At 45.7% G+C, this 25550-nt stretch overlaps 2 protein-coding genes across 4 annotated transcripts in view; one reads left to right on the top strand and one right to left on the bottom strand.

Moving 5' to 3' along the window:
- Positions 1 to 25550, top strand: part of LOC139770897 (uncharacterized) — a 198322-nt gene that overhangs the window by 44892 nt on the left and 127880 nt on the right. Inside the window, exon 3 of one of the 3 annotated variants that reach the window (XR_011717845.1) lies at positions 24729 to 24834. The exons of the other annotated variants lie outside the window; for them this stretch is intronic. The gene's annotated coding sequence lies outside the window, so the exon portion shown is untranslated. The remainder of the gene's footprint in view (positions 1 to 24728; positions 24835 to 25550) is intronic. 3 annotated transcript variants of the gene reach the window in all.
- The window catches only part of LOC139770870 (LIM domain only protein 3), a 77140-nt gene that overhangs the window by 25832 nt on the left and 25758 nt on the right, over positions 1 to 25550 (bottom strand). Inside the window, exons 2-4 of the mRNA XM_071703130.1 lie at positions 9113 to 9209; positions 8353 to 8490; positions 7569 to 7694 (exon numbers count right to left, since the gene is read on the bottom strand). Coding sequence (XP_071559231.1) covers positions 7569 to 7694; positions 8353 to 8490; positions 9113 to 9201 — 353 coding nt within the window. The 5' untranslated portion in view covers positions 9202 to 9209. The remainder of the gene's footprint in view (positions 1 to 7568; positions 7695 to 8352; positions 8491 to 9112; positions 9210 to 25550) is intronic.

Raw genomic sequence — 25550 nt, 5'->3', positions numbered from 1 at the left:
AATCGTACAGTTCAGATAAAATATAACTTTGTCTGAGACAGGCGCTTTCCGTAATATAATAATACGTATTTTGTAAATCCAAATCTTTCGATGTTATATAAATTTTTATTGAAGAAACAAAGAAGAGATTCAGATTTGAAATTAATGAGGAAACACGATCAGATTTCACAGATCGGGGCACGCGGAATACCTCGTAAAACGGTTTCGCTCCCGGAAAGTGCCCGCGCCCGCAGCGTTACAAACGCAGCGCGGTGCGCGGTGCATTTCGGTGCAACCGGTACGGGGGTTTGTTCGGCGTGTCGGGGTGCTTTTGGCGCTGACAATACCGCAATGCACAGGTTGGCCTAATAAAACTATGATCGCCGGATAAAACAGTGCAGTGCACGCTGGTAATTAGCGGTATACATAAATCATTGGCAGCGCGCCGCGTAAATGCATACGCACACGTGTACGCGCGCCCGTACGCGTGTGTACGCCTATTACAAACCCCCCCTAACGCGATGCCGCCTCCGGCAAATTTTCCCTCCCGTCTCCGCCACCGTCGGCCACTGTTCACCGAGTAAATGAATACCCGTGTAACGGCCAACGCAAACGTTGTGACACTCGCCTCTTCTCTTCGCCCACACAAGTAATCTTTGATTTCATCCATAGCTATTTGCACGCGAGAGATACGAGTCTGGAAACGAGATACTCCGCGGGTATAGGATCGATATCGACATATCACAACTATCACAAGACAATAGCTTACACAGATCGGCGTCAAAAGTATTTTCTTTTTATAATTACTGAATTACTGTCGTGACTGTTCGTTTCGAAAGCGATACCGAATCTTCCACACGACAGACGGTCCGTTAATCACTCCCTACTGTAATGCCTCTTCTCTCTGTGCCGCTTGTCGCACCTGAGAATTGACTCGTCGCCGCTCGAGTAATACGATTCCGCTCTCCGTCTCCCCCGCGGAACATTTCATCTATAATCATGGCGTTACGCCTATTACCGCTCGCCTCGGCCGCGTATCGTTTTGAAGTGCACACGAATATGCTCGCGCCGTCGATGACGTTCGCTTTCCGTCTCTCTCTCTCTCTCTTTCTCTCTCTGTGACTGTCTCCGTCTCTCTCGAGGGCACCGGGCGCGAGGGTGCGCGCGTTTGTCGGGGACTGGTATCGGACGCGGGGACCCATCGGCGGGAGGGAACGACCGATGCCGGGGGGCAGTCAGGGGTATCAAGAGGGCGGGAGGGAACGGGAAGTGGCAGGTCTATCGCCATCGGAGCCGGGAATGCGAGTCTAGGTTATCCGGTGACAAAGCAGGTTCGACTCGCGCGCAACGAGGCCCTCTCGGCACGTCGGATTATCACCATTGAAAATGGTGCAACCGAAACCCCACTGTTCGGATGCAGCCGCGCTTGAACGCGATACGTGCGCGCGGCGCGACACAACCAAAACCGGAAGCGAATTCCTTGTCGCGCCGCCCGGGAATTTATTGTCGATCTCGCGGCATGAAACGATTACGGTTTTGTAGTTTGTACCCTGGTTGCGATCTCTGCCTTTGTCGTTTATCGTTAGAGTTTGACCTCTCTACGATTTATTCTTCCTTTTGTAATACGACACGAAAACGCGTCGTGCGTCACAACGACAAACGTGTAATAGATTTTCAAATAAAATGTTAATCCATGAATAAAAAGCCTGTCGTGAGCACTGATGAAACGTCGTAATGCAAAATAGCCGATGAGGACGTATCTCCTATTTGTAGACCGATCATGAATTTTTCTCCATACATTTCTATCTATCTGTTCGGTTATCTATCGCGAAATTCCGGAAACGATCCTCCCACTAGAGCGACGCCGCGTCGATTGGCTCACCGCGATCACTATGCCCGCATACGATGGGCGCTCTTTATCGAGGATCCGGCGTCGAAACCGCAGGTCGAAAATCATCAACACCGTGGCGGCACGCGCCCCAGCAAAACGAGACAATTCGCATGGTTCTTGCGCCTCCGATGCGCGAAACGGCCGGCGGAACGGAGGGAGGTAAGGCGTACCATCCCCCGGGGGGTTGTAGCTAAATTGGCGGCAGTATATTACCGGTCGGACCGGCGCATTTAATTTGAATATAATCGCGGAAGGAGATCTCTCAGGAGCTCGGGGGCACTCCGTGGCGCGGGACTGCGTGACGGTGACCGGAAGTGCTCCCGGGACACCGGAAACAAAATGGCCGCTTTCTCTCTCTCCTCAACCCGCTCTCGACCACACACCACCACCACCGCCTTGGCGCCGTCACCTCGTCCTATCGCACACGACGCCCACCTATATCGCTTACTTTACCCGGCTGCGAGAGCGTCCGCCCTCTTTCTCACCCCCTCGTCTTCACCCTCGAGAATCGTAGGGCGAAATTAACTTTGCATTGTCCTTATTCCGAGGATCTCGCGCGGGTTAGCTCTCGGATAATGGCAGGGCCGTGCTGAGATACAAGTTCGGCAAGACGAGTAATAACTGTATAGTACAGCGATAGTGTATTATCCATCGCGAGGTGGGATGTATAATCCGCGAGATTTTAATTGCCGAATCTCTTGAACATCGACCCGCGGATATTTTTTTCTATTTTAAATAGCTATTAGGCACTATAATAAAATAATAAATTCCGGAACCCCCAGGATGTTCCATTTCCATTTATCTGTCACTTCCATGTTATTAAATTTTTTAATGGTAAATTTGACTATATGATTATAATTTGAAGTGAAATTATTTTTAATACAAATTTCTAGGTAGTGTCGTCATTTGTCGCAATTTTCGTTTCAATTATTTAAACATTCTATAATATCGAGCCTTAAATCGAAATTCTATCAAATCAGAGACTGCATAAAATTAATTAAAAAATATGATCTCATCTATTTTCTATATATCCCGAAATGTAGCTTATCCCAGAAGTACTACAATTTTATTTGCATCGCTATATAATTACTCAAAAGCTAGAGATGACTCAAAGAATTATACTGGCTATCTTGTATCAAATTTCATGATTTGTACCATGTATTATTATTTAAATATTGTTCCTGGATATTCGACGTACGCAGACGTTGATATACGGTCGGGCGTGGTTTTGCGACGCTTATAACACGGGTGCCGCTATCGGAAAGTCGATAAATGGTGTCAATGTCGTAAGTTACGTGTAACTGCTCGCTCGCAGGTAAGGGGAGTTTAGTGATTTAGGAGTAATTGCGATGCCGGGCGATGATTCGCGTGGGAATGCAACAGGGCACAGTGTTCGATAAGCTCCGCGGAACAATAACAATTAAACCGGCTAACTCGTAATGCCAAAATACAATATAAGCACGAACAATGCTGCGCCCGTCGGCGGGGAAGGACGAGCAGTCGTCCGACAATGCCCGCCGTGCTTTCGTTAGACAAAGGCGAGACTCACGAAGCTTCCTCGGGCAGAGATCGTAAGTCGAGGAAGAGCTTAAGTCGGTCGCGTCTTACTACGCGGTCGTTTCAGAGCGCGCGAGGAGAGATCGTAGAATTTAATTAAAATCTACCCGACCGCTCTCTCTCTCTTTCTCTTTCGAAACTTTACGTTTTAGAAAATGTTGCGAGGCCGACGACTCGCCGTGATTTACGAGCGCACACATTTCGCTTTTTCATTATACAATAATTATCAATGCGTGATTATTGATACAATTATTTGACAAGCTAATAACGTAGCGTGTGTGTGTATCTCTGCCGCGTTGGTTATTAATTAATTATTGCGATGCATTAACTGTATTATGTTGATGACAATCGCGCTGCCAAAGCCGATTTTCGCCACCCGAAAGTTTTACCGCAAAATATGTGCAAATTACCGGCTTATTTTCATCCGTACATGCGAGCGCGACGTACGGATATAATTTCTTCATCCGTATATTTTGCGTATATTTCGCTCGGACTCATCCGGCATCTCGCGCGCAAGCGACACTTTAAATTAATCCGCGTAACTCGTCGATGCTCGCGAACGCGAGCGGCCGCCGACGAATTGGTGGTCGAAACGCAGCCGCGATAAATCTCGAAACTGCGCGACGCACAAAGTGCGTCATCGGCTTTAAACAGCGTGCACGCGCGGGAGATACCCGCCACCGATGGGACGGTATAAATTTGATATTTTTTTATCCGCGCGTTTCGATCGCCGTGAGATATTAGCCGAGAATCACGCTGGAAAAACAGGCGAAAGCGTTCGCCCCGTTAATGCCGTTTATATGATGGACTTTTATAATTTTATTAAGCGCGCTCTTCGATTCGCTCACAATTCTCCCATTATTGCTTGAGAAAACATCGTTAATAATGATACCATCACAGATGAAGCGTGATTACATTAGCAAGAATAATTCTGTGCCACCGTAGAAAAATATTTGGCAACCGCTCGGTACCTTAAGTTTTCTGTCACAAGTTACTTGCGAATTTACATCTCGTCGTGCGCTAAAGCGCTGAATACGATGTAGAAATTTGAATTTTCCTACCTAATCCTCTTAGGCCGTAACTAGTTTCACGTAGCATCGTGATAAACGCGAATACAAGCACCGACAGTTTTTAAAAGCCAGTTACCTTCTGATTTTTTCGTCATTTAATAATAAATAAATTGAAACAGTCGCCTGTAAGACGATGGTATCAAGAAAATTAGCATATAAATTGAAATGTTCACGTAATTATCATATAGAATTATCGTACAAGTTTATCGTGGAAGGATATTAACAGGAACCCAACGGTACGTTATACGTTAAGTTGGAGGATTAAATTTTCATACTTGAACTCTCGCGCGGCTATCACGAACGATTCGTCCAATCCAAGGCCCTTCATTACCGTCGCGTTTGCACGTCCGCTCGTCAATGAGTAATCCGCACTTCCGTATCGCGATACAAACTCAGGTGGCCGACGAAGGGAAAAGAGAGAAAGAAACCGGCCGGTCTTAACCCTTACCGAGTTCTCGAACCACGGCTTCCACCTCGGGAGCGTATGATTAAACAACTCAGGTGTTTTATGCTCGGCTCGGTGGTGATCGCGTGACCCAACGGCCACATCCGTTTCCGCCTTTGCGTACGGTCAACCTCTTCGACCCCTGACCAATGGTTCGCCTTAAGGGTGCGCGTTACCATCGACCGCGAAAGAAAGTATACTTTCCGCTGACGTATCTTTAAGCCATAATCGGCTTCGCTCGATAGTCACGCGTCGACGACGAGCTCTTCGCGACGAGAGCCGTTAAATTTTACTTCGTGACGACTGCCACTCCCCGCGACGACGATTTTGTTTCCGCGTTCATTAAGGACATCCGTTTCAGGATTTAGACCATGTCGCGCGAGACGGTGGCTTTTAATTTGTATAAAAGACTATTTTTTCTAATGTTTGTAGAAATCATTATTAGTTATATTATAGTTCAATATATTTTTTATTATATACTCTATCAATAGTCTATAAATCCATAGAAACACAAACGTGTACAAAACTTGCGCGTTTCCTGCCAGCGCTCTGACGTACGCTTTCGATGTTTCGGTCTCGTAGCTCGAATCAATTCAGACTAGACAGCTGTAGGGTGCAAGAAAGGTCGGGCAAATGTCGGGAAGTGACATTAAATGCCGAAATGCCATCGACCCTGTGAAGTGGCATAAAGAAGCGATTTCGTCGTTTCCCGTTCTTTTTCGCCCCTGACGTAACTTATTCCATATCAAAACGGCATTTAATCGATCTACAAAATTCTTCTAAAATGTAGGTACTATATATGAAGACAGCATGACAAATTTATGGAAAATGTATAATAGCAAGAAAGATAAATAAAATAAAATAGAATAAAGTAAAATAATAATTTGATTCGGTACATAGTATTTGTATATACAAGTCTGAGAGAGAAAAACGGAAACAAGAAATAGAAACAAAAACAAAGGGGAAAAAGAAATGGTATAAGCCTGTACAATTAAGTTGATTTAACTAAGATAATGAAATAGCTATTAAAAGATACAATATATCTAAAAAGAGAGAAAGAGAAAGAAAGTGCAATTATATAATCGTTTAAATGGAGTTTAATTATTTCGGCGTTGGAAGCCAGCTCGCCGTCATTAAATTAAATAATTGCATTGTGTCCTTTTAAAAGAAAATATAAAAATCGAAACTTTATACGTTTATACGTTTTATTCCTCCTGTTATACGGGCGGCTTTTTGCAAATTTAATTTGAATAAATAAAATATTAATATGTCGAAATCTACAAAGATTAATTTGGCTCTCTCCCCAAAGTTAATCAGCACATACGTAAAACGGACGCTTTTGGTAACTAGCCGAGCCAAAGGGTTGGGCACCGAATGATTCAACTGTTTTGGACAACCAAAGACACGGGGGTATAATTAATTCGGCTATTCGGCTTTATCGCTGCGCTATTATACTCGGACGTATCTCTTGCCGCGAATATTCGGTCTGCTCTCTCTCCCTCCGGATTCGTGAGTTTTCCGAGAAATTAGTCGGCATGATTTGCATCTGACGTGCACCTCGAGGCACCCACACGTCGCTCGCATAGTTCGCAACTCTGACTTTCCTAGCCTCTCTCCCTCTCTCTTCTCTCTTCCCTCTCCTGGCGAATGTCTCCGAATGCCTTCGCATCCACGTCGGAAGCTCTCGCGTCAATTATGCTCGTCAAGAGAGGAAACGTCGAGCGGATTCTTCTCGCTCTACGGCATTGATCCTCCACGAAAGTCTCGAGTTAGGGGAGCGAACCAACGTTTACATCGACCGTAATATGGAACGGGAGACAGTAGTCGTGTAACGTCTAATTTTACCAAAAACAAATAACTTATTCTTAGATATTAAATATTCGTGTATATTTATTTTACAAAATTTCAAAGCTTTTATTCGAACAGTTCCGACAATCGTGACTCTTTGATGGGATTCTAGTGAAGTTCTAAGAAAAGAACTAAATACTTGGAAAACATGTTGCCCGTCATTTTGCGCAAAGAGAAGAGTAGAGATGGAGAAGCTGCCCTCTTCGTGGCGTCTCGCAAAAGCGTAACGTGCGGGCTCTCGAGCCTTCGCGCACCGATTATCTCCATTCGGCAGATCCGCCGAGGCGTCTCGGCGCTCGAGTCCCGGCTTTCGAACGAGCCTCGGCTTAACTCGGTTGTTGTGAATAAGTAAGCGAAGTGTTGCGAAGTGCTGCAGAAGTTAGGCAAACCCCCGGGCGCGCGCGGCTGGGGTGGCTCGAATTAAATTGTTATACGGATGAGCTGCCACGAGGAATACTCGAGCAAGCGACTTTGCCGTCGCCGCCGACGTCGGCGCCGCCGGGTGTGAATGTTTAATTACCGGCTTTCATTATTGTTAATAAAATAATAGCGCCGCCGAAGGGGGGCCCGCGGAAGCGAGACCACACTTCGGCGCGACGTGAATCGAAACTTGTTGTTTCGTCGGCGCGTTTCTTGGAATTCCGCTGATTATTGAATACAGTTAATACGGTTAATATAGTTTCAATCTTAATACCGTTTTATTCTCTTTAAATTTAAATAAAAGATTCTTTTTGCGAGGAAGAAAATTATCACATCGTATCGTTATTTGCGTTCTTACCTGTGATTGCACTGTTGACAAGCGAAACATTCCAAGTGGTAAACGTTGGTCCTCGCGCGCATCACCATCTCGAAAGCTGGAATAACTTTGCTGCACGCTGCGCAATGACCGGTATTTCCAAAGAGTCTATCAAACATAAAAAAAATAGACATAATACTCTATTATAATTATTCTACATATTTTATATATTAAGTAATTATGAATCCGATACAATATTCTTTTATGTTATGTATTGATTCTTTGAGTAATTAAATATCGCCGTAAAATATAACACTATCGGAACTTGGGAAGTCTGACTTTTGTCGCGACGCAAGAAAAATCGTTCGTTCGATGACGAGAGCGAGCGGAAAGTTTCACTCCCGTGCGCGCGACGAAAACCAATAAGCTTACGGGCACCGCGAATATGCCGTCTTCAAATATTGGGCCATTAATAAAGGCCACAATGTTTCGACGGTGCGTGTTCCTCATGCGGACGCGCCACCTGCGCGCATTCCCTCGGGACTCTGTAATCTCAACACGGTTTATTTGCTCTCGCTTGTGTTTATATGGGATGTGGGTGTATTCAATAAGGGAAATTCATCTGTAAAATTCGATTTGTTGCCGCCGCTCGCCTCGATTTCGTCTTCTCCCCTCCGCAATAGCGTCTTTCGTCAATCGCTTTTGTCAATCTGTCTGTCTGTTTACTGACTCGTCGACACGAGATGCGCAACGCTATCGAATCCGCGAAAATCTTGCCGAAAATATTTTTACGAGAAACTGATCGATTAAATTGTTCGTTATTTACCGTAGATAGTCTCTTTTGCAAAGGATGAGATTAGCCTTGGTGTAGAGCGTCGAACCGACCTCGCCAAGCCTGCAGTCGCAACATCCACATTTCAAGCAGTCTTCGTGCCAATACATGTCCAATGCTTTCAGAAGATATCTGTTTAAATAGAATTATTATTTGATAGCATCTGAATATAGAAAATACAAGAGTGTTTATTAAACTTTATAGAATATGCTTTTTATAACTATACATATATAAAAGATTCAGCTTTTTCTTATCTCCGGATTTATTTAATGTGTTTTAACTACGATTGATCTCATTAGTGCAATAATAACGCACTGAAAATTATAACTTTAATATAAAAATTGTAGTTACATAAACTTAAATTTTAAGAATTGAGTAATATTACCGACTAAAAAATTTTATTAAAAATAAAGAAAAGAGATTACTACTACTATTATTTTATTTAAGTTTAGTTTGTTTCGGCAAAATTCCTTATATAATAATTTAGAAATTAAATGTAATTATTTTATATTCTACAACTATGTCGAGCGTGCATTATTATAAAGTTTTCTATTTGTAATTATAATTACTCATTTCATTCAAATATCAAGTTGCGAATTTTGGACAGCGTGGTTCGACTTTCATTAGGAAAAATTATTTAATCCAGTTCATATGTCTGAGGATATAAGGCATTGTAGACGATTAGTGTTATTTCAGGACAGGATGTGAAACGTACACGTAGCGTTGCGTCACGCAAATGAAGCGGAACACTTACCTCTCCGTAATCGTCTTTCCGCAACCCGCGCATTCCTGTTGAGTGGCCCCGTTCTTGCCCGGTTCGCTTTTGCTCCCATCCATAGTCATTTTATCGCCTGCAACATGGTACAGAAAATGTTGGCTTAATCACCATCGTAGAAACTATGGATCGTATGTTTGTCGTGTCTCGTAAAATTTAAGCCGAACACAAGCGCGATATCTCAGACTTTGTCATTATACTTATTTATATTTGGTATATTGATTTCGCTCTGATGACGGTGAAAATTGATTCAGTATCACTTATTTATTACAAAAGCTGTTTTTTACGTTGTCACTTTGATCCGGAAGCCGCAACGGTCGGATCGACTTCCGGCGACAGTTGCCGGCGTCCAGGATCGAATGAGTAATCGCGTTCGCGTGCTTTTAACAAGTTTCACCGGCATCTGGCACTAGAATGTCGGCTTGTCTATGAGTAATTAGAGTTACGGCTTGAGAATTTAACGGCGCGGTTAGTGCCATCTGTGTCCACCCCGTTCGGCCTGTTCGGGCGTGTAGCCTTTCTCATCCCCCGCGAATCTCCCTCCCGCATCGGAGCGTCCCGTCCTATGGTCTCTTTCTCGCGATGTGGTCAGAGTTTAGAATCGAATTAGTTTGACCCTCCCACTCCTACCTCTTCCTCCACTTATTGCGCGTTTAAGCACCACCGGCTCCGAAACAACCCAACGACTCGGGTAGCCGACCGCTGTCCGTGCTCTGGATAAACATTAGGTAATTCCTCTGAAGAGCCACGGTGTCCTTTTAAGTGTATAAGAATAGCATAACGCTTGCACAGATCGTAACAGAAAAAGAAAAGCGTAATTCTTCTGCCGAATTGACGGAAATGTATACAAATTTCCTGTAAATATGTTACTTATTCCATCGAGAACGTTTTTCGGAAAATGTAATTTCTCTAACTGTGAATGTACATGTTAGACAAACAGCAAGATATTGTTGGATTGTTTGGTCTTGACTCGGTTAACGTCGCGCATATTGACAGGTCGGTCTTTTTCCTCGGGCGATGTCCACCGGGCGCACTACGCCAAGTTCGATCTCAGCCACCCGGTATATTTACGAGCTCATACCCGCGGATGCTATGAGCGAAGTTTGTGCGGTTTCAATATGTCCTTCCCTCCTCTCCCCCTTAACATGGACACAATATTACGCGGGTTAATATCTTCCGTGCGGTCGGGGACTTCGGGGCAAATATTAATACAATGCCTTTGATCCGTTAATTATTAACGGCGACGGGGATGAAAAATCCGTATCGCCTTGGCGGAACGCGAAAATTGCCGGGGACAAAAACCAGATGCCGGATGATGCCCCCGTTTTCCGATGCGCTTCTAATTAAACGCCTTTGTGTCGCGGATAAGCGGACGGGACCCGCATACACAGAATGTGTATGTGTGCATATATGTGTGCGCGTGTGCGTGTGTTTTTTTGCGCGACACAGACGCGACGGAGGCAGCGCGCGGTGGCGGAAAGTTTTCGTCCACGGTAACGAGAGACGCCTCCGTGCACACCGAGGCACCTCGGTTACAATCGCATACGCGGGGGCGAGTTAATTAATCGAGTTGAATCGATTACACGCTTTACCTCCGCCCGCGGGTTACCGATAAATTGAATACGTTATAAATAATAGTACGATTGTTATTCGCGGGCGTGCACACACCTACCCGGGGTAATGATTAATGGAATAACTAACTAGCGGGGTAAATTATGCAAACTATTAAATCCGCCCGCATATAAACTTTCCCACATAATAATCGCTAGGCAATATCGATTGGTGCGATATGTTAAATTTATGTTGCTCTTTTGGCGGACCTCGCCAATGTAATTAGATCAGATTGAAAACAGTTTAGGTTTTCTTTTCCCTTTTTTTTTCGTAGCACTCGCGAATGTGTGTATGAGTTTTGTACACGTGTACTTTACCTTCGCGTTGCGTCTACGCGTTTCAACAGAATTTCCGTAGCGGCTGTGTGTCCGCTTGGTCGTCGCGCGTTAGACTCTCGGACGGCGAAACGTCGCTGTTTCGCGAACGGAAGTGGTGAGAGTGTTTCCTTTGAAACTCGAAATCCCCCCTCGTACGAACTACGATACTACAGAAATATTTGGAGTTACGTGCAATGGAATTTCACCGCAGAAATTCCTGCGGACGCCGACCTGGATTCCGCCGACGACCTCGAAAACCTTCGACCGCCAAGCCAGGTTGGCGCTCAATTTCCACTTTGTATTTAACCGCGATTTTCATCGGTGCGGTGGGTGTGGTTTCCCCCTCGGAAAGAACATTCGTCCTTTCAGCCGATTTCGTAACCGACAGTTAACTTTGATCGTGATGATGGTTGACTTTGACGGTTAACTATTTCTCTTCCCAAATCGCGAACGCGTCGAAACGAAGGAAACTGTCCTCGCGCGAAATTCGCGAACAATCGTCGATTTTCAAGTGCCGGCGTCGGTTTTTGCGATTAATTACACGGCCGAGGTTACTGTCGCCGAGAAGCCAGCGGAGCACGGCGGAAACAGCTCGCTCAAACGTTACCGAGGAGGGTCCATAACGAGAGGTTTCCCTTCGAAAGCGGCTCGCATCGCTGACCGCCGGAACTGTTCATCAGCTACGTGATCGAATCATCCACGGACGCTGATCCTCAAAGCATCGATAATTCGATTAGCCGCTACACGTTCGAGAACCGCTAACCTGTCGACGAGTCGGTATACGTAATACGTATCCTCCTTGACCAAGCCGTTGCCCGCCCGCCGCTACGCTCTCGATGGTCATTATCGTCGCGATGGTATTACGCCATGGGGATTGCCTGCCCCCTCGTGCCAATCGAGAGGATACGGTTGTAAGGAGAGCGTAATTCAAAAACCATAGCTTTGACCATTCATTCATTTCGAATTGACATTTCTAGACGATTTATCTCATGACGCGATCAAGATCCCTTAATCAGGATAATTCAGTAAATTAGGCGCGGGTCTCAAAATCAGTAAAAATCTTCCCCAATACTGTAAGAAACGCGTCTGAAAAATCAAGAATACGTAACAGTAGGGCGGGGGCGATCTGCTTATCGACGCAGCCGAGCAGTCTCGATGCAACTCTCTCAAGGCTCCGCCCCTGCAGCATCCATGACACTCCCAGCGTGCCACCCCCGGATCTCTTGAAGAAATAGAAAGACAGCGCGCTGCGCCCTGGTATCTTGGAAACTTAATTCGTCAATACCCCTTGCCTCCACTCGACCAATTTTCTGCAGCTTATGATCCGAGAGATACCATCGACATCCCGATATTTTCAGTAAAGACAAATCAACAAACAAGGCAGACAAGGCAGTTTTTGTTTAGAAAAGAAACCTTTATATGACAGGGATGTTGTATGTGCTATTTTATATTAATTCTATTAATCTCGTTTATTTCAATCCGATATAGTTTTAATAAATGTATCATTATCGTCCGCATCCGTCCTCTCCTATTTTCTCTTCTTCTCCGACCTGCGGAGGGAAGAAAATCCCTTACGTCAGGAAGCGCTTACCGAAATTTCCACTCGTTCAGGGGGCACGAGAGCGGCGCGGTCGCGCTTTTGTCTTTAATAATGCTTCTGCAGCGGCGTTATCTCTTACTTTTAGAACGAGCGAGCGGCCGGGCGCGGGCGTCCGGAGAGTCGGTCCATTAATTAGGCGGGCCGCATTAAGCCGAGCATTAATATACTCCGCTGGCTGTTTTGTTTTATCCCGCAGGAAGGACGTAACCTACCCCGAAGGCTGACGGCGGGGGCGGCTGTGCCGAGAGTCGGGGGCAGGGCAGAGGACGAGGGGAATTATCCCGATGCGGGGGCAACCTGCTAATCCGACCTGGCCGCCGCCGCCGCCGCCTTATCCCGGGGGGCTGTTTAAATTCCGTAAATCGCCCGCGAAAACGTCTCTCGGTCCCGGGTGCCGACGGTGAACGGCCGCTCTCGAGAAATTAGGGAGATAAGATTCGAGCCGCGTGCCGTTAGTCACGTGCGAAACACGGGATGCCATCAGCAGAATTCTTCTCCCCAAGAGGAGCCATCACGACAATGCCTATAGCGACGAGCGTGTAACACGCGGATAGAAATAATTAAACATATAATTGTGTAATTGGCATTTGCTGTTGCAATTGGCATTGGGATAATCTTTACAGATTTATCTGATATAAATTGAAGGTAATAATAATCATGAAAACTTAGGGCAATGTTCGCCTTCGATTTATATAAGAATAAATCTCAAGAAATTATTTATTCTAAACAAAAAACCGTCTTAATAATCGCTTTGTATCTTTGCCATTGTTCCCGTTGAATAATATCGGCTTCAATTTTTGCGTGGAGGGCTGCCATCGTATTTTTCCAGACGATTACCGAAGTGTTTCCACACGTGGGTGTCTGTAACTACTTCAGTGAAGGAGTTCCCATACCGTCGCCCACTCGAAATCGTCGCTTTCATTGCGCCGTCGGCTCGTTACTTCACATTTAATACGTTGGCGAAAACGCGCGATAGCGGTACAATACGTTGCGAAATCGGCTTAAGTTTATACTTGGATCGACTCGTCGGGCGCGAGGAGTAAGAGCCCCCGGTATAACGACGTAATTTAACGTCCGAAAGGAATATTTCCCACGGAATAAATCTCGCGTAACAGCGCCAGTGAAATCCTCGTTTACCCGGCGTTCAACCCTTGCTAATGGGGGTAATTTAAGGGATGTTTTAAGCGCCCCCGGGTCACACGTGAGCCGCACAAAAAGTTCGCGTATTACGGCCGTGGCCGCCGTAATCACGCATTAGCATTCCGAACGGTCGGAGCAGCCATGATATTCCGGATACGCTGAGAACGGCGCACTTAAACTTCCGTTTCAAAAAGGGAAGTCGACTTGTAGTGTTTAAATTTTCTTCCGCGTGATACGATGAAATTGCGCGTAGAATTCGACGAAATATCTCGTTTCCTATATGGTAAAATACGAAATTTGATTTTAAATAATATTGAATCTTTAGACTCTAATTTTATTATTTCTTTTATGAAGTTCTACACTAATAATTACTTATTATACGCTTACATTTTTCTTTCTCTTCTTTTTTGATGATATAACGTAAAGTAATTATATTATCTCATTAAAAATAAAGATACAGTATTAGTTTTTCTATAATTATTAAATTGTTATAAATAGAAACAGTCTTACATGTTCTAACATACTTTGTTAAAAGAGATACAAGATGAAGATTGAGAGTAATATGAATTGAAAAATAGCCGCCATTTATTCTTACGTGACTTGTCTATCATCCCGAATTTCGTTCGCCGTTCACGTAACGCAAATTATACTATCATACTCCCATTGGCGTTTATTCCTTACGACATACGAACGGCGAATACCGTCTGAAACAATATAATACTTGAACGAAAATTGTTTTCGTTCTTGCCGTAACGACGCGCTTCTCTTAAGCCGTCATCGCGCGCGAAATCTCCGTTCTCCCGACACCCCCGACCGCCGAGAAGAAAAGGCAGTACCGTGAAACGGGCCGTTTAACAAGCTCTTTCGCGCCGATAAACGCGCCCGACGCGTCTCCATTCTCTCCCCCCCTATTTTCCGCCTTTACCCCCTCGCCACTCTCTTTCCCATTCGCCGCGCTCTCTCGCCAGACCACGGCTAATGAAATTCTGGTCAGGTCGCGGAATTCTTTCGTCAGGTGGTGATGCCACCTAACTCCCCGCTGCGTTGTCGACTCTTGTATTTATCTTTTTTTTTCCCCTGTCCCCATCTCTCTTCCGCCCACCCCCTCGCCGGTTTCTGTCTCTACGGCATGGGAGCTTGCAGTCTCCTGACAGCGGTACGGCGAGGACGGCGGGCGAAAAGGGGGATTAGGGGACGAAGAGGACGACGGGGGTTGCGTGCGTCCTGGCGCGGAGGGTCGGTGGCTGAAATGGGGTGGTGTGCAGTCAGATTACGCTAAGCTATGCCCGTACGTGCTCGCATGGAAGTTCCACCCCTCACCGGGTTTGCCACCCGGCCTGGGAAAATGTATTTATTGTTGTTTGTCCAGCGTTCTGTATATAGCCGTCGGTAGCGCGAGCGAGACGGGACGAGGGCCGAGGGGGGTAGGCAGGGGGATGGAGGACCGCGGGGTTTTGCTCGAGGTTGAGGTTGAAAAAAAATTGCCCGGGGACGGCCACGACGACGCGGAGTATAAATTCCACCGACGCTCGCACCTCCGCTCGCGCCGCTCCGGTCCATCCGCTCTCACGGAGCCGCTTTACTCCTTTTTGGGTTTTTCGATCCGCAAAGCGGACGCGTAAATAAACTGGATGACCACCCCGAAGAGATACCGACGCCCCGACGTGGAAACACCCGCGATAGAAAACCACGTTGCGCAGTGCGAGACATGCACAGTCTAGGAAAAAAAGAAACGTTATATCCTATATCTTATACGGAAAGCTATGCTTCTATGCTTTTTATTTTAATTTTATTTTTTAATTCTGAGATATCTGTAATTAAAGCACTTTGAGGAAATATCTACATTTGCGTAAAAAATTAAAAGAAAGTCTCAGAAATGAAATCAACTTAAACAAGTGAACATTTTTCGAAAATCGATTTGATTTCTGATGTTACGTTTCGAGGCAACAAGATTGAAGGAAAAATTAATTCTAAATATTTTTTCTTTACAATGAGATGTAGGTGAAAAAAACATTTTAGCACTTCTTAGCAATTAAAATCAAAGTACGTATTCTGATTGTCATTGCTCACGACGATCGCTTATTTTGCTAATAATAGGGATCGAGAACTATCACTGCCGTTCGCCATTCGATCCGATTCTCTCGAACCGATACGGCTGACCGTGGCGACGACAAAGGGGCCGTAACTACTCCGGAAACTTTTATCTTGCAGGATTAATGGACGGATTAAAGTATTTGCGGCGGGATGCGGGCTGATTGGGGTAAATCGTAGAGGGATTAGAACTTGATTGGCTAATTTGTAAGTGTCCCCGGCAGCCGGCGCCAACTTAACGATCGATCGGCTTGCCTCCTGCCACATACGTGTGCTCGGTGATACGGCACACGGGCGAATCGACCCTCTTAGGCGTAATAATCGCGAAATAAATGGATTGGATTCTGCGTATGCATACGATATTAATTCGAAATATATCGAGCGTTTGTTAACTAATGCCGGAAATCGGTAGCTCTCCGTGGCACGTGATTTCGGAAGCTGGCACTCGAATCATCCCACTTCCCCTCCCCCCTGACAGAAGCACCTCGAGGCAACTTAATGTGCGGCCAGTACAGGCGGCTGGCCGCTAGACTGATTTACATCGCGTCCCTTTACCGGACGCGGTAAGCACGGCCGGCGGGAAGCTGCGGTCAGCTGAGAAACGTAGCCTGTGATCAGTCTCGTGCCGTTCCACATCGAGCGAAACCGACGGTAACTAATCTCGTCTCTCATTTACACACGCTCAATGTACGTTAGTGTATCTCCTGCCTGTTACGACCGGTCGCACAACGTACGAGGAACCGATCAGTGACGTTAATTAGAGGAAACTCGGCAGAAGGCATAAGATCCATTTGCGACTCAAGAAGGAAAACACGGAACACGGTTCTCTGTGGAAAAAATCGATAAATTTTTTATTTTTATCGCGATAGCATACCTCTGGAAAAAAGAGCGTTGCAGTTGAAAAAAATACGACACGACTCGCCGCGCAACTTAGGAGGGCAAACGTGGGAGGGAAGAGTAAGCGACAAAACCCTCGGCGGGGCGGAGATACAGGGAGAGGAGAGGAGATGCATCGACGCATTAGTTTAACAACCAAACTCCCGTGTCGTTTGTACCCGGCTGCTCTCGACCCTCGTTTCGCGTGGCTCTGATCGACGTTTCGAAATATTTTCCGACTGGTGGACGTCCAGACGCTGCGCTTCCTGTCTCCTTACAATTCCCGCAGACAGGTTCCTACGGCGGAACACGCCCGGGGACAAAACCGTCCCGCGATGATGGACTCGCTCGAAGATAAGGGGGCATTCATGACGAAGACAAAACGTGGCGCAACCGCGTAGTTGTGCAGCGTCGCCAGAGCCTGTGTGTCCCTCCTCCCCTAACGGCGGCCGGTTTGCCGTACGCGGGACAATAAACGAAAACTTTTATTATTAATGTTTCGCGGCAAGATAACGCGTGGCGATCCCGTCGCTGTAACAGAAACGCGCCGGCGATTTCTGTTGCGGCGCCCGCGTATCGCTCGCCGTTGTTGCCGACAACGATTCTTCATCCGCCACGCTACTCTCCTCTTCCGTTCTTAACCTTCGGACGATACCGAAATCATTTGAATTCGCAGGTAACCGTTATACTGAAAGCAAATAACTGTGAGCGTAGGAATGCTAATTAAATCATTATTAAATTTATTTCTACGTATAGAGAGAAAGAGAGAAACATTCCTCGAATTGTTTGGCATTGCGGGAATAAATTCCGCGCTTTGTTCAAATTTCGGCGAAGACCGCGGTCTGTTGCGGCGCGTGAGATTAACTCGGGCTCTCTACTCTAGTTGAGGCTTGGTCACAAGTAACTCATCCGAGGCGCTCTATCCGCAGTAAGACGAAGGTCCGGACACTCGGGACATATTCTTGGTCGTTGCGCGTGAGTTAGGACCGCTCCAGAAATCGCAGCCGTTAACGGCTAACGTAAATAACGTAGAAGCGGTTTACGCCATGGTCAGAGGGCTCCACGTTTCTCGAGCAATCTTCCCATCTTCCGTTCAAGATGCATAATCCTAATTTTGCAAAACATGACGATTATTTTAAATTGTTATTCGCGATTAATTATTTATACACGAATGATGTACAATATAAGTTTAAATTAAAATAAGCAACATTTTTTATCGCGTAACATAAAAAACGATGTTGTAAGCGATGTCTAATTAATAATAACATTACAAATATTAGTTATATTTTTAATTTTAATGAGTCGCTGAGTGGAGTCATATAGTAATTATGATGGGCCGAAAATTTCAATTTATATCCCGCTGAGAGTTAATAATACGAAAGAAAACGCTTGACCGGCAGTGAACTTTTCTCTTTTACCTTCATCGTACCTACCATCGATCTTAGTCTTTATCGAATTATTGCAGAAAATCGAGTTTCGAATAAGTTAGCGGTAAGCGATCGACATAAAGGGCGAAGATTATGGAGAAAAAAGAAGGGAGAGGGAGAAAGAGAGAGAAAGGGAGGGAAAGAGAGCAGGGTGTTAGTTATTCTTCGCGGTCACTGTCTACGTGTTTCGACAGTCCGGACGTGGTCGCTCGCGAACGAGAACACTTAATCCGAGTGGTGCTCGATTAAACTGGTGACAGGGAACGTCAGGCCACTGCCGTGCACCGTGATATATCGTTGCTCGGGAGAAGAGTCCGTAAAAGCACGAAGAGCGAAGGGAGGAATTTATGTGCATCCACGGTCTTACGGAGAAAGCGACGGGTGCTACAGCACCCGGATTGGACTTGTTGATTCCGGAAAGAACGGCCCAAGATAACATTCGAATTACTTTAATTTAGGGAGAGAAGATTCTCTTAAATTCGAGTAATCTTAAGATTCTCTTAAATTAAGATGTATCGCGAAGGAGCTTCGTTTCGATGGCAAAGCGTCGACACATTTTGATAGTAATGCATACTGAAAAAGATCTCTATCGAGTTATACGGAAACTCTGAATGCAATGTCGATATTAATTAGTCGTTAATAATGCGGTCAAGATTGCCAATGGTTATTCGGTCAATCCGTCCATCTCTGTCCTATATACGAGGCAAAATACATCGCAGGATACACAGGGTAGGAGGACAGGCGAGGATAGAATAGCTAGGAGATAGTCTGCGAGCCAGCCGATAGCGGCAAATGACCATTGCTGACATCACATCGTCCTAGTATACTCCCCGATAATTATGTACACGTTTACACGCGGCAACCCAACAAGGCCGCTGCTTGGTCAGCCTTTGCTTAGGATCTTGATGACCGGTCCTTTTGTTAGTCTCGGTAGGGAGTGAATACAAGAAATATGCAGAAAGGGAATAGAACAATATATCACAGGATGCAAATTTCGTCTCATCGATCGCGAATCTTGAAATAATTTGCCTGCGATAACACGCTTGCAAGCTGCGAGTTTACTTGCACATTGATTTATTGAATTCTGAATTATTTATTTTAGAAAGGACGCTTTAATTTAAATTTCTTATTTTTGGAGAAACAAAAAATATATCGTAACATAAATACAATTGCGTAAAGATATTTTATTATTATTCTATTTATGTACACATCAGTAATAATTGAACCGAAGCCTTTTCTACATGGATTTCCATGTAAAAAAGCATCGTGCATGATGAAACAACATTGCTGCTTTCGATATTTCTGAAATAAAGCGTTCTTTGAAATAAGAATTTAAAAAAATTTTTAGGATTCCTTAAGCAATCATTATTTATTTTAAAAAATACTCTGAATGCTATGAAAAATTGCGCATTTAAGGATAAGTAGGTTTACAAAGCTTCTACCTCGCGTTGCTTCTTATTACTGTCACGGAATATCACGTCCGACGACGGATGGCTCAGCGATGGAACCTCCGCCGAGCGGATGAGCCGGTACCCGAGAAAGTCAGGTCAGCGGAGTTATTGTTTTCGCGACGAATGCACATAAAATAATGGAACCTCGAAAGTGCGGCAAGACGCGCGGGAGACGGGAAAAAATATATATCGCGCGTAATACGAGCGACAGCGCCATAGGGGTTCCGCACACTTCACGTATGGCGGCCGAGGAACTATTGTCGGCGGCCGCCGCGCGCCGCGGCGCGTCTCGCTCTGGCAGCGACGGGCAAAAGATACGCTCGTTCCCGGGGCACTTCGGATTTATCGCAAGTTTAACATTACACAGAAGTTGGAAACGGCGCGAGGGATTCTGCCGGATATTTATACGGTTTGAATGCACGCACGAGGATCACTCTAATGGTTTTATTATACTGATACCCGCGGGATTTCTTGGTGGACGCATTCGCACCCGCATGATTTCCGCGGCTTCTCGTTTCGAGGTATCGCAGACCTCTCCGCCAGGAAAGGCACGAGAAAGATGATATAAAAAGTCCGCGACGGCATACGCAGTGGCGAGGTGGCGCCTTCGTCCTGACAAAAATTTAACTCGAATCATCGGAATTTAATTTTAAAAAATAATGACAGTAAACGCCAACAAAATGAGACATTTTTTTAAACGCGCCAGTCGCAGATCGCATTTTGTCGTTGAAAAATTGTCGATCCCTTCATTCTAATACGCGGCCCTAGTGCTATTATTCTCACGTACTTCGGCGAACACCCTGTATAAGCCGCGAAGCGAACCGTGGCGGAGCGGATGATGGTTCCGAAATGTGGCTTCGACGCATCTTTTCTATCGGCGAGGACGATTTATCATCCCGAACGTTCCATAGGAATATTGAATACGACAAGATAATCTCTCGACACCCATCCCTCCCCCCGCCACCGCCCCTCGCCCAACGCCCAGAACGATCCCCGTTTTGCGGTGGAGTCGGTAACGGCCGTGCTTAATGTACCGCACCGGGCCGATAAGCTGTTATACCGTCGTGACGTGGCCTCCAGTTTTTGCCCCGCGGAGCGCAAAATCCCTTTCTTCGTCGTGACGCACGTGACAGTGACAGCATTCACTGTCAGTGCGTTATCTGCGTTGCGAGCCGGCTTGATAATGCGCGAAAAGGGTTAAACAACCGCTTCAAATGACGCGGCACGATAAACAATACCGGCATCATAATTTAAGACTTGGATGCGAATCAGTGTATGATAAATATTATCCAAGCTGATTCTTCTACGGCTGAATTTCCCGGCGTTGTCTCACGGTGTTTATCGAACAGTTTGCGTCGTAGGATCGTGACGAACAAGTTTACATTAGCTCTTCCGAACGATAAGCCCGTCTATATTAAGGCAACATCGCTGCCAGCGAAGCTGGCAGCGTCGTTAGCTTTATCGTGCAAAGCTACCGTCAATGTTAGCGAGAACGCCAATCTTCCTGCAGTTGCGATAAAAAAGTAATCGCAAACTTTACGTAAACTTCTCTCGTAATGTTCTCGCTGGTACAAGTATTTTAATTTTTTACTCTATTATTGATCTTTAGAGATTCAAAATAGTTGTGTGGCTAATCCCCTTGTGGCTTGAAAATATTTGTTGAGGTCTACAGAGATGTTTGATTTCCTTTATATGAAAGTGATACAAATGTCAAAAAATTACGCTGCGCAAACATTTGAAGGGCCGATAACATTGAGTATTTTTCGATGTGTTACATCTCTCTCGGCGCGTTACACGGCAAATATTTTCATAACATCCGTTTAATCTCCCATCAGAGCGTATTTTTCAAGTACCGCGCGTTTGACAGAGATATTTTTAATTGATATCCTGCATTGTGCGGCGTGTACCATCAAACTTATGAGTTATCAATATTGAAAGCCGGATTTAGTAGTCTTCTACTGGTATCTATATGTATCTCAAAAGTAGAAACATCCCGATAGAAACTTCAAAGATAAGTAGCCGAGTAGCGTTTCGGCGAAGGTTTCCTCGCGGGAGAACAAGCTCTCAGATATTACGAAACATGGCACGAACTTTCATCGCTATCGGTCCTATCTATAACTTCGCCGAATTTCGCACTCAAAACTGAAGAAGAGAGGGGAAGAGAGAGAGAGAGAGAGAGAGAGGGGGGGGGTGGAAGGGAGGGAGATGGAAAGGGTTAGCAGCTTATCTCCCCGAATCACGCGGTCTCCCGATACGCTTTGGATGCTCTCGCCCGGTCAAGATGGTAATCGAGATCTCGCGGCTTAATTATGCGAAGTTCAGTCGACGGATCCGAGCAGTTATGCTAATCCGACCTTATTAATAAGGACTCGAGTCAGAGCGCAGAACGGTAGCCCTAACCCTTCGTTAAGACCTTCAATCCCCTCCATCTTTCTCCCCGCCACCCTCGCAGCCCGGAATTGCACCCTTTGAATACCCCGCCATCGTCGGGGTAAGCGAGATTTCTCATATAATCGTTTTATCCCCCGTTTACTTTCGGGGACCTTCCGCGTGCTTGGGAAAATCAGCACGCCCTGTAACGCTTTTTGGATTATGCAACGCCGCGCCGGTACGCCGATCATTTATTAAGAATGGCTTACCTTTTCAGAGTCGATATACTTTTGCGCGAAAATCTAAAATTAGGTATTATGTTGAATTACAAAAATAATCAAAAATTTTAATTTAAATGTATCATAAACTTTACTTTCTTAAATCAATGCCAAAGAAGATTATATAATAACTTATTAATTTTATAGTAATAACTGACTACGTTGGTTTTCTCCTTTAATTAATTTAGTATTCAGATATTAGTGTTTCGTACACAGACTCTTTAATTTATCACCAAAGAAGATAGTCTAAGACTGTCAAATCCGGAATTATTCTATTTTGTGTATATATATTTTTTTATTTTCTCTTTCTGTTTTTCACTCTATCGTCACAATTTTGATGCCGCAATCAAATTGATCTATCGTTTTTTACGATGTTTACGTATCTGCAATGCGCTTCGGGGCCAAAGTTAATCGGCGCGGCGCGGCGTCGCGACGTTACGCTACCATCCCCGCGAGTTAAACGACAGTACGTCAGCCCTGAACAGCAAGATCAATGACCACGCCTATCGCGACCGCACGTGGTACAATGGGAAATCTAACGAGTCCAGTTAGGGAAAATAATAGTTGTCGTCGGCTACGCGCTCGCTTTGTCACTGGACCCGGGCGGACAAAGGCGCCGTCATCGTTTTTGACGGTGCGCCGTCGGCTTTGAATAACCAGGAGCGACACAGGTGTCACGACAAGTGGTTCGCTCTGACAGCCGGTTATCGGTTATCGGTTATCGGCTATCGAGAACTTTCGAACTTACTGGCCCTTGACAAGACGGCGCGTCGAATTTTACCGTTGACGTGCCCGCGAATCGCGATGTCGCTCTCATTTGAGATCTGCGAGGGTTAATCATGATCCTCTCCGCGACGTGACGAGTTCTAAAAGGGACGCTAATCGCGTATCATCTTTATCAATCATTAAAATTTGACATGTAGACGGCTGTATAGTGATGAACAATACGGACAACGATCGAAACTCTCGAATTAGGAACGGAAGACGCGTGTCAAAAATTGTTGGCTTTGAAATTACATCATCCTATTTGCTTTGCAATATATTGTCTTGTTTACTGAATTCTTTTACAAAGAATTAGCGTTTGGATATCTTGTGTTCCCACAAGCCGTTGAGCAAATGTGATAATTTATCGTGCGCGATAATATCAAGGGCGAAGATACGATCGAGTCATAATCGAATGGACGTAAGACGCTTCTGCAATAAACGAGACACGGATCTGGTTTCACGGCTGCCTCCGAGGAGGAATGGATAGAAGGAACGGTTCTGGTGGTTACAGCGGGGCATGGAAACGCTGGAGGGACCAAGGGGTTGGGGCGGAGTTAGTTTCCGTGGCATTGACGTTCCACAATACAGCCCCGATGCCGTTGACACCCCTATTTGCAACGACCCCGACGCAATCTCTGCCGTCGCGCGAAACTGCGTCCCGAAAATGCGCCAAGGCGGATCTTATTCAGCCTCTTCCGGCCTCTCGACGCGCTTCCGGGCGAGCCCGGAAGCCTCCGAAAAGAACTCCGTCGTAGGTCTGGCGGAGCACGAATTTTTTCGTGCGTCGCGGCGTCGTGAGAAAAATCTTCGCCTCTTTGGTATTAGTTTCGTGTTTTATCGCAGCCTATACAACGAACTGATGGAAGGTTTAGCAGTTGAAAGATTTAGGAACCGTTTACGAAGATGTTTTTTTTTAATTTTTGAACGAGTGATCACAAAATTACGACGATTTCATGCGGATTCCTTAGCTTTTCTCTAGCTCCGCATCGAAAGGGGGAGAATTCGCGCAGTCACGGTAATAATAGTGGCGATCGATGAGATGCAGGTGTAATGAGTATTCGTGGTGTAACCTGACGTATCTTGAAGCTCCCTCTCGATCCATGATCGATCGCGTCTCCTTTGGAGACGCGCTAATGGCTTCGACAAGCGTTACGGTTGTAACTCCAATATCCTATCGTCAGCGGGAACGGGGCGCGAATTCGTCGCGTAAATTCTATTATCGTACGGCTTATCGCGAGTATTCGTAGTACAATGGATAATATCGGCGCTTACCGTCCTCGAACGACCGTAAGCGTCGATCGGTGACGTCACTATCAGTTGTTTCCGCCTCACCAGGCACCACTCCATGCCATCCCGGCAAGATGGCGTCAGTTCACCAACGCGATTCGCCCGCATATGCACCCGGAGATTTAGTGTCGCAAAAAAAAAAAAAAACGGGGAATGGTAAAGATCTGTCTGCAAACGTGTCCAACATACGAGCGATTTAATCTCCAATTTAGAACACAACGCGCCGTTCGCTTTCGATGATTTTTTTAATAAACATTTAAAAAATTGTAGTTTTAACAACAGCCTATTACGTTCTATACTTGCAAAGTAATAGTCGTAATATGAAACTGTTAAGAAAAATAATATTTAATTACTAATGACTGATTTTGGTACAAAATTACAGAATCAAGAGCCAAGAGAAAATAAACGAAATCAAAGAAACATCTGAGACTTCAACGACGCATATTTGGATTGTTCTTCCAAGAGACCGATCTCCAAGTTTGTTCTAGGTGAGTCTTCTAGTCTCTGTCAAGTAAATCCTATTACGTCGCCTTTGCCCATTAAGGGATCATTAGTTCCATAGAACTGCTAAAAGACCATTAGCTCGCGTCCATCTCCGGACGATGCAAAACTTGATTCGCGATCTTGCTTATCTCGGGACGGCACGGACGCGGACCACCCGGGGATATTTTTGCCGGTGGCCTATCCGGGCGTTATCTTTCGCGCCGGTACGTACCGATAATGGTGGCAGTCATTCGCGGATGATACGCCGAGATAGCCCGGGCGATAGGCGAGGACGGAAAATGCGGCGGCGGCGGCGGTCGAAATCCGGCTAATGGTTTCACTGAATCAAACCGGGCGGCTGGCGTTTAACGGGGCAAACAGACAGAAAATGGAGCGCGACCGCATATAAAGAGTCGATGATAACGAAATGATATATGGCGACCGCGCTCCCGCTCGCTCGCTCACTCGTGCGAACGTATTTACGGGGAAGCGAGAACCAAGCTAAACCCGGACGCTGCCTTGCCCTGCCCGCACTCCGGCCCAGAGGCCCTTTCGCCTCGGCTTCACGATACACCCTCTATATAATGCAACTTCCACCTCCCCCCTCTGGCTGGTGGTGATTGATCGGCGTGGAGATACCGGGCGATATTCACCGCGGGATTAAGTGAATGCGCGGCCACTTAATAACCCTTATATTATATAGCCCTCTCTCGAATCGAAT

This window comes from Temnothorax nylanderi, unplaced genomic scaffold (genome assembly GCF_030848795.1).
Source record: "Temnothorax nylanderi isolate EJ_2023f unplaced genomic scaffold, tnyl_v1.0 TNYL_tig0003_pilon, whole genome shotgun sequence".
NCBI lineage: Eukaryota > Metazoa > Arthropoda > Insecta > Hymenoptera > Formicidae > Temnothorax > Temnothorax nylanderi.
Note: the sequence above shows the minus strand (reverse complement) of the source record. Positions and strands in the feature narration are given on the sequence as shown.